The following is a 16,434-nucleotide window of genomic DNA, read 5'->3' as shown; positions in this document are numbered from 1 at the left end:
ATGACACACAAAGTTTGTCCCCTGTCCCCATAGGATCTGTCCCTACGTCATTCTCTAATATATATATATATATATATATATATATATATATATATATATATATATATATATATATATATATATATATATATATATATATATATATATATATATATATATATATATATCTGTTCAGCCTCTTTTGTTAAGGCTCCAGCAGAAGTGAAGCAGTGATGGGGAGCAGCTGCATTGGACAAACTGTTGCTATATTTCTTGCTCATCCTGGCCCCTAAATGTAGAGAACAGCAACAGTTGCATGCATACATTACAGAATAGTGCTCAGCTGCCTTGCTGTAAGGGCACACATAAGTGGCATAGCAGGTAAATGCAAGGGGGCATTCACATAGGTAGAGCATGATTATTTAAAGTACCCACTTACTCAGTTGCCCCGCTTTTAGCACACATACAGCACACACAATCTGCTACCAAAAGGCATTTAATGACATACACATTCTAGCATTAGGTATCAAGTAAACTGATTTTGTAGGTTTTGGCCACATGAAAGCTGTTTTATGGCTTGAGTAATTTTATGTTTTATAGATATTAAATTGTATATGTTTATTTTGTTATCCACTAAGAACATTGGATTGTATGGGATACAATTTTATAAAATATGTAAATAAATTAATTTAAAAAAATACTAACCCCATGGACTCTTGTTTTGAAGTAAGAATATTGTCCAAAGCTAGAGAATATGGTGCAGCAGGTCAGTATATTCAGAATAAGGTACAGTAGAGTGTGTCTTCCTTCGCTTAGTGATAGCACAACTCTGCAAGCCCCTCTTGCTTAGACAGCTCACCAAAAACTCTGCCATGGGACCATAAATCACAACCTTTCAATACAGAACAAAAACTTCCTAATCTGCAGATAATTATCATGTGCATGCCTGTGAGCCCCTAATATGTAGAAGTAGTGCACAACCCCTAATTCTGCAGTAAGAACTATCACTCTCCCGAGGGGGGGGGGGGGCACATGATGTCAGAGGACTGAGCGGACACCTGTTAGCTCGGCTCACTTCCCCTTAGTCTCTTCATCCCCTTTTAGTGGTATCTATAGTACCTTAGCTGAACTGGAAAAAGTCTTGTGCGGTGCATGAAAGAGCGAGGACCCGGAGGGTGCGCTCCCGAAGGTAGTGGCGGAGCGGAATGCCAGTAAAATCGTTGAGATCAGGGAAGGAGAAAGGCAGTACGCTGAAAAACAAGATGGTGTCGCCAACCCCGCCAACACAGACCCCGATCCAGACCCCAACACATGAGGACATGGTACTAATTTCTCTGGAACACATCGCAGCTTCTAGACAATAAACTCGCTAAGTTGCATGAAGGCATGGATGAGATAAGAGTGTATTGCTTCTCATGCGGCTAGATTGCAAGAAGTGGAAGAACGTATTTCCTCGCAGGAGGAACATATGGCAACGGCAGAGGAGCGAATAGGAGACCTGTAAGCGCAAATACGAACACTGAGAGACCGAGTGGAAGATCAGGAGAACAGAAGTCGGAAAAATAACATTCGCATTGTTGGAATCCCTGAATCTGTTACAGACGCGGAACTAAAAGATCTGGCAGAAAGCTGGCTCCCGAAGCAGCTGGGTTTGGACCCGGAGATGAGCTGGGGGCACGTGGAGCGAGTCCATTGTGTTGGGCTGCGAAGAGAGGCTAATGGGAGACCACGACTGATAATTGCAAGGTATCTGAATTATTCGATTAAAGCCACAATTCTTGAGAAATTTAAAAAGATACGTCCTGTGGAATATGAAGGAGCTAAGATTTTGTTGTTCCAAGATTTCTCTGCACGTGTTATGGAGCAGCGGAAGTTGTTGGCACCGTACTGTACTAAACTATTTGAGAAAGGAATCAAGTTTGCATTTCAGTACCCAGCTAGGGTGCGGATAACATACAACAATAATTCCTTCACCTTAACAAAAACAGAGGAGTTACAAGCTTTTCTGGAAAAATTGCTGAGTGATCTAATTAGAGGTGAAGAGGTGCAGTAAACCATTGGTGATGCCAGCCTGAGAACAACATCTGGAATGGGTTTGACTAAGACAGTTTGCTTCAAAATGTTTGTGTTGGGTTCAACAAGAAATGAGCAGGGGAATGCTCCTGCATGGACATTGTGCTCAAAGTCTGGTTGGTAAGAAGCCCCCGCAGCAATAGAACATTAGTCTAACCCGTGGTTGGACATTTGCCTGAGGGGAGAGACACTTGCGTTAGATGCGGTGCAGCAAGGGACTGAATGTGGTACTATGAAGTGGGCACATAAATGTTCTTATGTTTGCTTCACCCTCAGGCAACAAGGGATGTCTTAGTTCTGCTGTGGGGGGAACCGGCGACAGCCACCAAATAGCATTACAATGCAGTGGGACATAAGTGCTACTAGCGGGATTTGGTCGCTCTATGCTATATAGTTATTCAAAAATAATGTACCCATTGCGGGGAAGTGGTCTGGGGTGGGGGCTGAAGAGTGCAAGAGCCTGTTATGCAAGGGTGGTTACAATGATTGTGTGTTAAAGGGGGATGCGGGGGGAAGGGAGCGAGAAGGGAGGGCTGGGTAAAGGGGATGTGGTTCGTGTTGGGTTTTATGGGATGTTGTGTTGGAGTGTGGATGTATATGAGTGCATGGGCAGATGAGAGCTGGGTGGGACGGAATGTTCTGGCTAGAAGGGAATTGCTAAGAATGAGTCGGGGGAGAGAGGGCAGGTCTAGGGTGTGTGGGAGGCCACACGGGGAGGAGACTGAAGAGTACTACACCTACTGGAGTAATGCAGATACTCAGAGCGCAGGGTGAATGTGTCTGGGTAACCTCGAGGGACGACACTGCTGGGATGGCGTCCCGAAGAGTGATTATGATTTTTTGGTCTTATAATAGCATGACTTTGGTTTGGGACACTGGGTAGCCTACGGGTAGCTTCCTTAAACGTAGATGGCATACATTCCCCGATTAAATGGAAGAAAATATTACATTATGGTAAACAATTGAAAATTGATGTTTTTATGCTTCAGGAAACCCACTTGTCCGCCCCAGAGCACCTTAAACTGAAGCAGGGCTGGGTAGGTGAAATAGTTTTCTCATCATATAACAGACAAAGAGGCATGGCTATACTTATAAGTAAAGGATTAGACTTAGTTTGCCACAGAGTTATACAGGACCCTGAGGGTAGGTTCGTGATATGGACAGGTGTCATTCAGGGTTTGAAAGTAGCTTTATGCTTGGTTTATGCTCCAAATGTGTACTCTAGGAAATTTTACTCACACTTATTGGCTGCCTTAACGCAGTTGCAAGATTATCAAATACTTGTGGGGGGGTTAACTTAACAGCAGACCCCTTAGTTGACTGCAATCCGCCGAAGGCACGGCCCGAAGGACTAGAGGAGAGGGGAATAGGAATGCTACAAAGTGACCTGGGATTAGTGGATGTGTGGAAGGCACTGCATCCGGACAACAGAGAATACACCTACTTCTCAAATGTATACAAATGTCACGCAAGGTTAGATTACATACTGTTATCTCCATCTCTTTTCTCGGTAGGCCGGTTAGCAGAGATTGAGGTGTGTGTTATCTCCGACCATAGCCTAGTACGGGTGGACATAGGCATAGTGGGGGGATAGGAAAAAATCGGGATGGTGTATGAACCCTACCTTATATCGGGATCCAGAATTCAAGGAGTATCTCTCACAAGAATGGGAGCTCTATATGGCAGATAGCAAGCTGGCGGATACTGATCCGCTTCTACTTTGGGAAGTGGGGAAGGCGGTAATGAGAGGGAAAATTATAGCCTACACAGCTAGCTCCCGTAAGAAGAGAGAAAGGGAATTAATTGAAAACTTACGCCAGCTTCACGATGCTAGGGCAGCAGTAGCATGGGGAGTTGAGGCAGCTAGGATCGACTTCAAAGCTAAAAAGCAAGATTAATGACATCCTGAATAAGCGAGCTTTGAGAGACATTCAGTTATATAAGTTCCGTCTCCACAGATGGGGGAACAAAACTGGGAATTTCTGCAGGGGATACGAGTACTGTATAGGAGCTCCACAGCACAAATTCTGATAAACAACAAGCTATCCCCCGTCTTTTGAGTTACATAGGGGTACAAGGCAGGGTTCTCCATTATCACCTATGCTTTTTGTATTGGCCCTGGAACCCCTGGCATGTAAGATTTGACAATCAAAAGTAGTGCAGGGTATAAGAGTAGGGAAATGTGAGTATAAAATTAATCTCTTTGCAGACGATATGTTAATATTTCTAGGACAGGCGTCCAAAGGGATACCCATGCTCATAGATCTCGTTCAACAGTTCGGGTCTTTCTCTGGGCTGAGAATCAACTTTGATAAATCGGAGGCCATGGCGCTGTCAGTCAGCTGTGCTTGTAGGAGCTGCCCTAGTTTCCCTCTAACTTTGGCATTGGGGACCGATGAAATATTTGGGAGTATACTTACATTTAGACTTTATTGTTATGTAAAAGAAAAATGTCTGTGAAAAGTTAGAAAAAAATCAAACAATTATGCAATCAATGGAGGAAGTTACCTGTCTCATTCCTAGGAAGGGTGGCACTTGTTAAAATGGTGCTGTTTCCCAAAATTCTTTATGCTCTACAAATGATGCCAATGTGGATTTCTAGCAAAGATGAGGCTGCTTACAGGGGAGTGATCACGTTTTTCATTTGGAGAGGGTGCAGGGCTAGAATTGGATATAACAAACTTACCTGAACAAGGAGTGAAGGGGGAGTTAACCTACCAGACCTCAGACTGTACAGTGTGTCTGCACTCAGGTGGATACACGAAGTGCATATGGGGCACTATGTGTTCGCACCCCCTGAGGTGTGGGAGAGTGCCGCTCACCCCTGGTCAGTTTTCAATGCACTGCATTCTAGGAAAAAGTGGGTCAAACTCTCCCCTCTCTTGAAACCGCTTCGCTCGGCATGGGACTGGTGGCGACAACGGGTGGGGGGAGCTAAGGGACCCTCTCCGTTCATAGAATTTCAGGATAACCCAGATTTCCCCATTGGGCAAGGGCCTTTCCACTTTCGAGTATGGGCAAAGAAGGGATGTAGATATGTAGGGCGGAGGGGGGGGGGGGGGCTAGTAGCACTGACTTTTGCAGAGTGTTAAAGTAGATGGAGTATACCCAAAGCCCAGTCCTTTTCATATATGCAGCTCAGACACTATCTGCTCTCAATGCGTAATGAGGAAAAGCGAACCCCTGTATTTACTGCACTTGATGTGGTGTTTAAACAGATGCCAGTGGAAAATAAGCTCTCATGCTGGTACTATCTGGGCAAATCATGGACTCCCAGCGCAGCCCCAGTCTTTTTAGCAAAGAAGTGGAGTGACATGATGGGGATGGGGGTTTCGGTGCCAGAGATTCAGCGTTGCTTCGATCAGGCCTATCAGATAACCCCCAATGTCAGCTGTCATGAATTCGAATTACTACCAGAAGACCTCATCTCTGAAACACTTAAAAGATTTGCCAAATCCCACTGCAAACTAGATATATGCCCAAACAACCTCATGAAATCAGCTCCTCAACAATTCATAACAGACCTAACGAACCACGTAAACTTCATGTTACAAAACGGACTTTTCCCAAAGGAAAAATTCTACTCACCCCAATACCTAAAGATACAAAGAAAAGCACAAGCGAAATAACCAATTACAGACCAGTAGCATCTATACCACTAATAACCAAAATAACTGAAGGGATGGTAACAAAACAACTCACAAACTATCTAAACAAGTTCTCAATACTGCATGATGCCCAATCAGGATTCCAGTCGAACCACAGCACAGAAACAGTATTAATTACCCTCATGACTAAATTTAAACAAATGATTGCAACCGGCAACAATATACTCCTCCTACAATTTGACATGTCAAGTGCCTTTGATATGGTTGACCACGGAATCCTATTACATATACTTGAATATTTTGGCATTGGAGGAAATGTCCTAAACTGGTTCAAGGGGTTCCTAACCCTGCGCTTATATCAACTCACATGAAATTCAACTACGTCTGCTACATGGACACCTGAATGTGGAGTACCGCAAGGATCACCCCTCTCACCAACTATTTTCAACCCAATGATGATCCCCTTGGCAAAACTCCTATCAAATCATAACCTTAACCCATACATATACGCCAATGATGTAACAATATACATCCCTTTCAAACAAGACATTAAAGAAATCTTCAATGAAATCAACCAAAGTCTACACATCATGAACACCTGGGCAGATGCATTTCGATTGAAACTAAACGCAGAAAAAACTCAATGCCTGATACTCACCTCCCAATACAACACGAATGAATGTACCGCTATAAACACACCAAAACTAAACCTTCCAATCTCAGAAACTTTAAAAATCCTTGGAGTCACTATTGACCGCCACCTAACACTTGAAACTCATGCAAACAACACAACCAAAAAGATGTTCTACTGCATGTGGAAACTGAAAAGAATAAGACCATTCTTCCCAAGATCCGTCTTTCACAGCCTAGTGCAATCCCTCGTACTCAGCCATCTGGATTACTGCAACTCACTATACGCAGGTTGTAAAGAGCAAATACTGAGGAAACTTCAAACAGCCCAGAACACAGCAGCCAGACTCATCTTCGGAAAACCAAAATACGAAAGTGCAAAACCCTTACGAGAGAAGCTACACTGACTCCCACTCAAGGAACGCATTACTTTTAAAGTATGCACATTAGTCCACAAAATCATTCACGGTGAAGCCCCAGCCTACATGTCTGACTTAATAGACCTACCACCCAGAAACGCTAAAAGATCATCCCGAACTTTCCTCAACCTCCACTTCCCTAATTGCAAAGGCATAAAATACAAAGCGCTGCACGCATCAACCTTTTCTTATATGAGCACGCAATTCTGGAATACACTACCACGCAACCTGAAAACGATCTATGAACTAACCAACTTCCGCAAATTATTGAAGACTCATCTCTTTGATAAAATTTATTGAAAGGATCAAAACACATGAAGTCCACACACACTGTTAGTAATGCATCAATACATTCTCTTCGGAATTCTCATCCCCCTTTAATTTTACCACATTTATAGCTTACTCACAGAAGAATGTTATACCGAATGTTCTCCTACTATTGTTTTGTTGCCCTATCAGTTTCCCGTTGTTTCTTTCCATTGTTCTTTTCCATTGTTCTATTCCCTCAACGATACTCTGACTTTGTCTTCGCATAACTCCTCACAATGTAATCCATAACCGAGTCGTAACAAATTGTATTTCCATCATCCACAATGTATTGTAAGCCACACTGAACCCGCAAATAGGTGGGAAAATGTGGGATACAAATGCAATAAATAAATAAATGAAACAACTTAAAATTTTACATCACGCATATCTCACTCGGAGTAACGGTAAAGCAATGGGTCTGTGGGACGAAGAGGAATGTGATAAATGTGTGAATCATAAAGGCACATTGGTACATCACTTTTTGGAGTGCCAGGTGCTAAGGGCATTTTGGACTGGGGTGTTGGCACATTTGGAAGAGGTGGTTGGCTCTCCAGTAGATTGGAATTATAGGGTATTACTGATGGGATTAGACTCAGATTTGGTTGACCAAGGGCTTTCTACCCTACATTGCCGGTTTGTGCTGTCCCTGGTGTTAGCCAAAAAAGTCATTCTACAACACTGGGTGGATAAATCCCCCCACCTCTTGCTAAATGGTATGCAGCTATGAGACAAATGGCAGGCTGGGAAGGGGGAGAGCAGCTTGAGCTCAAGGGGGAAGAGGGATCGCTTGCCTGCGGGTCACCTGGTGTGAAAAAGAAGTTGCGGAGTGCTGAGCAACCAACAACAAAAGGTGTTTGATCTGGCAAATGACTCAGTAAGTCTCCGTGGGGGGGGGGGGGGGGGGGAGAGACAGAAGGGGAGGGGGAAAAATGAAAAATAAGCACAAGAGGGAATGTCACATTCTGGCTGCAACTGAGGGGAGTGATATGCTTTGCAAAAATGGTTACTGGGGATAGTGAGGATGTGGAACCTACTCCCTCACTGGTTATTATCTTATGTTAAAGCTTACCTTATGTTCAAGTACATATGAGGTAAAACTGTGTCACATGTGAAGTGTAATGTCTATGTGAGAGCCTACATTTGTCATTGTATGACGCAGGTGCTGTATTGTCTTTTGGATGCTGTTTGTGCGCATTCCTCTTGTCAATAAAAATCAAAACAAAAAACTCACTCCCAGCAAAAAATCCAATCTGTAGGAAAATGAGGTCATGTCTGGACCGGGATAATTACACCTCTCCCTGCTCCTGAGTGCACTGCTGGTGGTAAGAAAACTGAGATATGTCAATAAATCACTATTTGCATGGTATTAACACAAGCAACAGTTCATGCAATAAAGCAAGTAATATGTTCTCAGTACCCCACACCAGTGTTTCCCATGTCCGGTCCTGGAGTAGCCCTTGCCAGTCAGGTTTTTGGGCTATCCACAATCAATATGCATGAACTTCATTTGCATACACTGCTTCCATTATATGCAAATCTTTCATGCATATTCATTGTGGATATCCTGAAAGCATGACTGGCAAGGGGTACTCCAGGACCAGACTTGGGAAATAAGAGTATTGTGCAGCCATGGAATGCTCAGTATTTTGTCTCCAGCAGATGGTGGCTGATCTGTACAGCAACTCCTTGGTGCTTCCATTAGCTTCTGGCCAAATTCATTCTTGGTGGCAGTTGAGCAGGGGTTTATTGCTGAATGATTCAAGCTCCCTTTCTATATGTTGAAGATTAAACTGGAGTTTGGATGATACTCAGTAGTGCCGAGTCCCTCCCCCTCCCAACTCCTTCACTGTTATGCAGTTTTAATAAGGAGTATGAAAAGGCTAAAGGCTTCTGTTGCCCCCCACAAACTGCTAAATTTAGGTCTTCTAATTTTTTCACTATCATTTTCATTCATGTTATCTTTTCTACTGTTATTTCTCCATTTCCGTGGCTGAGTGGCCACTATGGTGTTCCTTTGATTTGGACGGTTGGCAGGAATCTTCATTCCTCTGACCTTTTATGTTGTTAATATCCTTCTGGCGTGCTGTTTGGGTTCAGTCCAGTAAAAATGTAGAGAAACAACCAGTCCCTTGTTTGGAGGTTTGCTCATTATGTCTCAGGTTCTTTTTTTTCTTCGCTGAGCGTATGTTTCCACTTTTAAAACAGAGAGAGAAGCATGGGTTGGTGCCATCAGTTTACGTGCTTTTTACTTCATTTTTTTCCTCAGTCTGATAATCTCAGAGTCTAATCTTCAGAATTTCAGCTAAGGTGACACGCTGCTGCTCTTTTCTTTTAGCATATGGGATTCTCTCGTTGATCCAGTTGGTGGTATTTCCTTTTAGATGGCTCTTCCTGCGCTTTTTTTGCCAGCAGCCTCAACACCTCTTTGTGAAAAACTTCACTGGCTCCCTATCAGAGAACGCATCAACTTCAGGGTCCATGCATTAATCCAGAAGATTATCCACGGTGAATCTCTGGGCTATATGCTCAATCTGATTGACCTTCCCACCAGAAACATGTCTGTAACTTCACAAACTTACCTCAACCTACATTACCCCAATTGCAAAGGACTCAAGTACAAAACTATTATGGATCTAACTTCTCCTTCTTAGGCAGCCAACTCTGGAATGCCCTCCCCAGACCTATCCGATGAATCAGTGACTATCTACCCTTCCGGAAATCACTAAAAACCCATCTGTTCAAGCAAGCCTACCCAAATGACCAAGACTAATCCTATGAACCCATCACATTTCCAGGAGACAATGACCTAGACCACTTCTCCTACCTAATTTCCCTATGCTTATCCCATCCCCCTTCCTCCTCCAATTGCTCACCTACCCTTGCTCATACCTCTTCTACTCCCCTCACTCTTGCCCATCTCTACCTACTTATTTCTTTTATTATTCTGATATATGTCGAGGAACCGGTCGAAGCTCCAAAACGTTGGTACGCTGGGTACAGTTCATGACCAAAATGTCTACAGTCCTTCATTTCAGAGAAGGAAGCCCTTTGGGGTAATGACAACTTTGTTACCCAGCCACAGAAGCAAGGGAAAAGGCCTACATCCAATGGGCCATTCTCTGCAACTCCTGTTTCCATCACTATAGGAGCTGCAGACATGAACTGTTTGAAACTGGGGAGTGGGACATATATAAAATAAGCGTCCAGCATGACATCAGCACAAAATATGGTCATGAAATTATACACACTTTCTCATAGGTCAATTCCTTCTTGGTTTCATTTAAACACTAGTAAAAGAGGCCCGTTTCTGGAGCAAATGAAACGGGCGCTAGCAAGGTTTTCCTCCCCAACACGCCCCCCCTTCTCCCTCCTTACCAACCCCTTCGTCGTTCTGACGCCATTGCTCCGCACCTCCTGAACGCACCGTACGCCATTGCTCCGCCCTCAGTGTGTGACGCCATTGCTCCGCCCTCAACATCAACACGTTTGACGCGAGGGCGGGGCCCCCGAGACTTGGCGATTTCGGTGGCTTCACCACCACGAACCCTTCGAACCCGTCTTGAAGGAAGTGACGTCAGTGGCTTCAGAACATTGAGGGTGAGTTTTATTATATAGGATATGTTCAAACACATAAATGGCATAGCTCCATAGGAAATAATGGAAAAGGGAAGAAGCACAAATATATACACAAAAAACTTTAATTTCAACAGTTACTGCTGTGATTTTGAAATTTAAAAATCTAATATTTAGCCAAGCCCATTCTTTCCTCTGTTTACTTAACAGCACTCTAGGCTGTAAATGTCAGCACTGGCTCCCAGGTTACTTGCCAAGGGCTTTTAAAGCAGCAACCTCTTCCTGACTCAATGGGATGCCACTGTACCTCCAAGGCTCTTGCCACAATAGTAGTGACACAGAACCATAAGCAGGCTATGACATCAACATGTTGATGCACCTACCCAGTAGTACACACTGTCAAAAAGCATTTTTGTTTTGTTTATTTAAGTATATTTGCTATGCTATACAGTTCTTGTATTCTGCTAATTTCCAAAAAAGGATTCTAACCGGATCACACAGTATAATGCCTGCATAACGGGGCATTACAATAGAACAGCATTCAATGTAGAGAAGAAAACAAATCATTGCATAGCCATTTTACAGATACTACTAATGAAAATCTTATTTAAAAAAGTATGTCTTAAGAGCTTTATGAAAGGCAAAGAATATCTTAATTTGTCAATTACTCAATGGCAGTGAATTCCAAACCTTCATTCCCTGATACAGATCCATAGACAGAGTGGTTTACTACTACTACAATAAAACATACATAAAGTTGCTAATTTTCAAAGCACACAGTCTTACAAAGTTCCACAGTAACCTATGTAAGTCTATGTGCTTTTAAAATGAGCCTCAAAATTACATATACACTAGATTAAAGAAAAATATTGAATCACATAACCAGGAACAATCAACAGGCCTCATATCCAAACTAGGGAAGAGTCAATTACAGGAATGCCTTCTTAAACAAAACGCTTTAAAATGTTTTCTAAACTGTAAAAGGCCAGTCATAATTTGAATACCGATCTAACAGCCTTCAGTATGTGTGCAATCTGGTACATTTTGATTACACTCCTAGTAACAATATCTGCTTATTGTAACTATCTATTGCAGACAGTCTATTTATCGTACTGGGGCACTTGTTCTTTCTCTGTAGACAAACAGGAGAGATGCAGGCACACTTGGTGACGCGATGCTCTCCTCTAGCATATGGAACCTAATTTCAAAGGCTCCTGAGCATGTGCGGGGAGTCCTATTATGGTGTCACTCCTCTGCCAAACACCATCTCTTTTTCTCCTCTGGGCAGTTCAGGCATTCCTGCTGTCCTCTGTTTTTTGTATCACTCCACTCTTATCAACATGAAAGCAACAATAGTAAATTCTCCCAAAGGGTTATCAAAGATACAGGAAGGGGCTGAGTAACCTCAGCTACAACAGTCCAATGGAATGGCCACTAAAAGAAAGAAAAACAAACAAACAGAGTGGCCTGGAGGCAAAGGAATCAAAGAGAGGCAGGGCTAGTTGAGGGCTCAGATCATTGAGTACAGAGGATGGAAATGAGGAATTAGGGAGTCTGTGAAAGATAGGAGGGGGTGGGGTTCAACGGACAAAGAGGGGGGAATGGGAGTGCTGGAGAGGGGTAGAGAGAAATGTGAAAAACTGGTAGATAGATGAGAGGTAAAAAGAGAGAGACTGAGGGAGAGAAAAAAAAAAAAAAAAGAGAATAAGATGTAAAAATCACATATGGTGAACAGAGACAGAAAAGTACAAAAAAAAAAAAAAAGATTTGTTCCAGGCAGATGTAGACAAGGAAGGGAAGAACAAAAGGAGAGTAAAGAAATGGAAAGGCCAATCTGGAAAAGAATTTAGGAGAAGACTGAAACATGGAAAATGAAAGAGAGACTGAGACCAGCTCAATTAGAAAAGTAATGGTAGAAAAGAAAAATATTATTTGTATTTAATTGGAATGTATCCATTTTGGAAAATGTAAATCTTGTCCAACTTCTCCAAATAATAATTTACCATTAAAGGGAAGTTTACTACTACTACTAATTATTTCTATAATGCTACTAGATGTACACGGGCATTTTCTCTGTCCCTAGAGGGCTACCAATCTAATTTCTTTTTTTGTACCTTGGTAATGGAGTGTTAAGTAATTTGTACAAGGTCTCAAGGAGCTGCAGTGCGAATTGAACCCAGGTCACCAGGACCAAAGCCTGCTACACTAACCATTAGGCTACTCCTTTACTCCCAAATATCTCACGTGAGCTGGCCAACACCACAAGGACATAAGGTGGGAATCAAACCCATCTCACTTGGACCAAACAGTGCTGCACTAACCATTAGGAAATCACATCAGCTGACTGGATGGAGGAGGGATGCTTTCTTTAGGCATAGAAGGCTGTGGTATCTTATAGTACTGATTTAAAAGTGGGGGAAAGGTGTATGATCTGCTGAAATGTTACTCTGGCTTGCCCTCCTATACCTAAATTGCCCCCGCCCCCCAGTTACCACACTAATATTTCTGTACAGAGATGCCACTGCAGACAGTGGAACTGTCTCTGATCAGCTGTGACATTACTCATCTTTCAAAAATAAAATATAAACTCTCAAGCAGCCAACTTGACACATTCTAATGTCTTAAGTTGCACAGAGGATCCATTGTCACTGAGAAAGGGAGGTCTGCTTTAAAGAGACTAGGGGAAGTTGCGATTAAGGAGGTAGGTCTTAAACTCAAGGCCTAAATAATCCAGAAGATTATATTTAGATGTGCTGAACCAAGAAGCAGAAACAAAAACATTTCAGTACAGTAGCATCTCTCTCAAAATATTAAATGTAATAAATGAAAATTTATTTAAAAATATATATCGCCTATGACCTAGGCAGTTTACAAAAATAGCATACATTAAAAAAAATTTTAAATTCACATTCCACAAATAAATTACATTGTACTGCTCTTCATTAATAGATTAAGCACAGATTGCTCCTACATAAAATCTTCCACGAACAACTGCGTTTTTTAGCAATTTCTTGAACTGAACGACATTGCCACACAAATGAAGTTGTCCAGGAAGGGCGCTCCATAGCTGAACCCCATCAATAGAGAAAGCAGACAAACTTGTATCAGCATAACAAACTCGTGTTACTGTGTCCAAAGGTAAACGCATCACATTTTCTGCTGAGGACAATATGCACAGATTGAAAAAAATAAAATGAATTTCCTAAATATAAGGTTTAATGAATCAATACCAATGCTTTACATCAAATTCAAAAATGCAAAGGAAGACAGTGCAACTGCTTCAGCACAGGTGTTATATGCTCAAAATTTGAAATACCACCTATGAGTCTTGCCATTGCATTTTGAACCAACTGCAATGCCCTGCACCTCACAATAGACAGCCCGAGATACAGAGCATTGCATTAATCCAATCTGAAAAGAACTATACTCTGTAGTACCTTCCTAAAGTACTATTGTGACAATAAAGGCTTTAGTTTATACAATATATGAAGCTGTGCAAAACAAAATTGAATGACCTTAACCTGCTTCTGCATTGAGAGCTTAGAATCGAACACAACCCCCAATAATTTCATTTCTTTCTGAACATCCAACTGCACACCATTTACATGCACACACTCCGGTCAAAGCTCTTCCCCAGACCTCCCCACAATCATAAGTTTTATTTCAGCTATATTCAACATCAAACCATGTTCAGACATCCACATGTACTCTTATCCACAGGCAGCCAACACATTCCCCAACTCATCAATGTGGAAGAAAAACTGCATATCATCAGCGTACATTCTATAAAACAACACCTTTCCTATCGATACCATATAGATATTAAATAGTAGCCCTAACAGGGCAGAATCCTGTGGCACACCTCTTTCCACACACACACCTCTTGAGATACTGTCTCCCCACTCTTCACACACAACATATGCCCCAATAAATAGGATGAATCCACTCATGCCCAACTGTTTCAATTTCAACAACAAAAACTCCAAATTTACAGAATCAAAACACACTAGACACATCCAAAGATACCACACAAAAAGTCTTACAAGCATCCATACCTCTCCTCAAGACATCCACTGTAGAAATCAGCAATGCCTATAGCCCACTACTTCATCTTGATTTTATTAGGTTTACAATAATTTACAATGGGTACATTTCATGCTACACAGTACAATTTACAGACTTAGGGAATTTAACTGAAACCAAGCATAATTTCAGCTGTTAGATCTATCTCTGAGCAGGCAGTCATACATGCAGCTGTACTCTGCAATTACAATCAGGGATTTATTAATGAATATTACACATTCACAAAAGATAAAGTAACTGGACTTTTAAGAATGAAAACTGACAAAATATTGATGCTTTCATTGTTGTTATATAGTATTTTTGCACATTAACACTATTACTCATACAGATCAAATTGTTCTAAAAATGGCATATGTAAATAGAGCCTGAGCATCATAATGCTGGAGGAAGGGAGAAAAAGGTCATGCTCCTTTTAAAGGTCACGTAATGCCAAACAAGACATTCACTTTGCCAATAGATTTCATTTTAAAAAGAAAAAGCTATCAAATGCCTTTTGGTTAAGGCTTAGTAATTCAGTCAGGTTTAAGTAACTACTTCCAGTACTGAGTGCTTTCCAGGGGCTGGGGGAACGTTGTAAAGTACAGTGCCACCGCATGCAGTGAAAACAGCTGCTGGACTGTTTCACTGCAGGCTGTGTGTGGGGGCCTTTCCTCACAACACATTTTTAGCACAGACAAGTTATTATAAAGCATCTTCAAATCTAAAGTTTTACAATAAAACACATTGTTGTTAGCTGAAGACTATCACTGTATATAGAATTGATGCCTCTTGTGCCATGTTATAGTTATCATGGCCAATCCTGCAGATCGTTAAGTCACAAGAAGACAGAACAGCAACAAAACCTAATAACATTACATATGAGCCTGTGGGCTCCAGGATATAGACACCCGCTATAGTGTTATATTTAATTATATGACTGACTATTTTCTCTGATGTCTCCCTTATCATCACAAATCCGTCAATAACAAAAAGGTTTGACTTAATGAAAAGAAAGGAAAGATCAGAGACATAAAATTAATTAGGAGTCAGAAAATTAAATCACCTTGGATGTGGTTAGTCCAGCAAAACATGGAAGCAAAAATGGTTTTGTTCTAGATTACGCTTGCCTAAATTCAGTCCTTAAGAAGCATGACCAGGATCAGTTTTTTCACGATAGCCCTAATGAATATACATATCATCATGCTGGTGGGCATACAAATCTCTCTCATGTATAGTTATCCTATATAATAATTTGCACCTCCAATGTTCCATGTCTGGCTGCTTGGGTTCATAACATCTCCTGACGTCGGGGGGTCACGTGATGGCTGGATCCTGAGCAGACGTGCCTTGGCTGCTCTCCTCGCCATAGCTAGAAAAACTGCTATATAACTGCTTCACACCCCGGTTCAGAAATCTGTGTGCCTACCTGAAATATCGAGGAACATCCCAGGTGTTGTTTGCCCAGCTGCAGAGGTGTTTAAAGGGGATATTCGGGGCATGCCAGCTCGGACCCCGCGAACACAGAGAATCCGCGGAGCGCAACACGTTGCCAAAATGGCGTCCGGGACCACTTCTGCAGGGGAGAATCAGCAGCAGTCCCCACCAGTGATTGCATTACAAGAAGCTGCAATTAAGGAAATAATGAAACATATGGCGGCAGTGCTGGATGACAAACTGTCAGCCCTTCACGCTTTTATGGACGATATGAAAGAAAATCTAGTAGCGCAGGGCAATCGTATACAGCACGCAGAGGAACGAATATCCCGCCAGGAGGATATGGT

General features: G+C 42.1%; 1 protein-coding gene across 1 annotated transcript in view; it reads right to left on the bottom strand.

The window, feature by feature from the left end:
- Positions 1-16,152, bottom strand: part of LOC115471295 (KIF1-binding protein homolog) — a 57,049-nt gene extending 40,897 nt beyond the window's left edge. Inside the window, 1 exon segment of the mRNA XM_030204997.1 lies at positions 16,080-16,152. Coding sequence (XP_030060857.1) covers positions 16,080-16,152 — 73 coding nt within the window.
- Between the last annotated feature and the right edge of the window lie 282 nt (positions 16,153-16,434).

Source organism: Microcaecilia unicolor, chromosome 5 (genome assembly GCF_901765095.1).
Source record: "Microcaecilia unicolor chromosome 5, aMicUni1.1, whole genome shotgun sequence".
NCBI classification, from domain to species: Eukaryota; Metazoa; Chordata; class Amphibia; order Gymnophiona; family Siphonopidae; genus Microcaecilia; species Microcaecilia unicolor.
The sequence above is the reverse complement of the archived record's forward strand: the minus strand, read 5'-3'. Positions and strand labels throughout refer to the sequence as shown.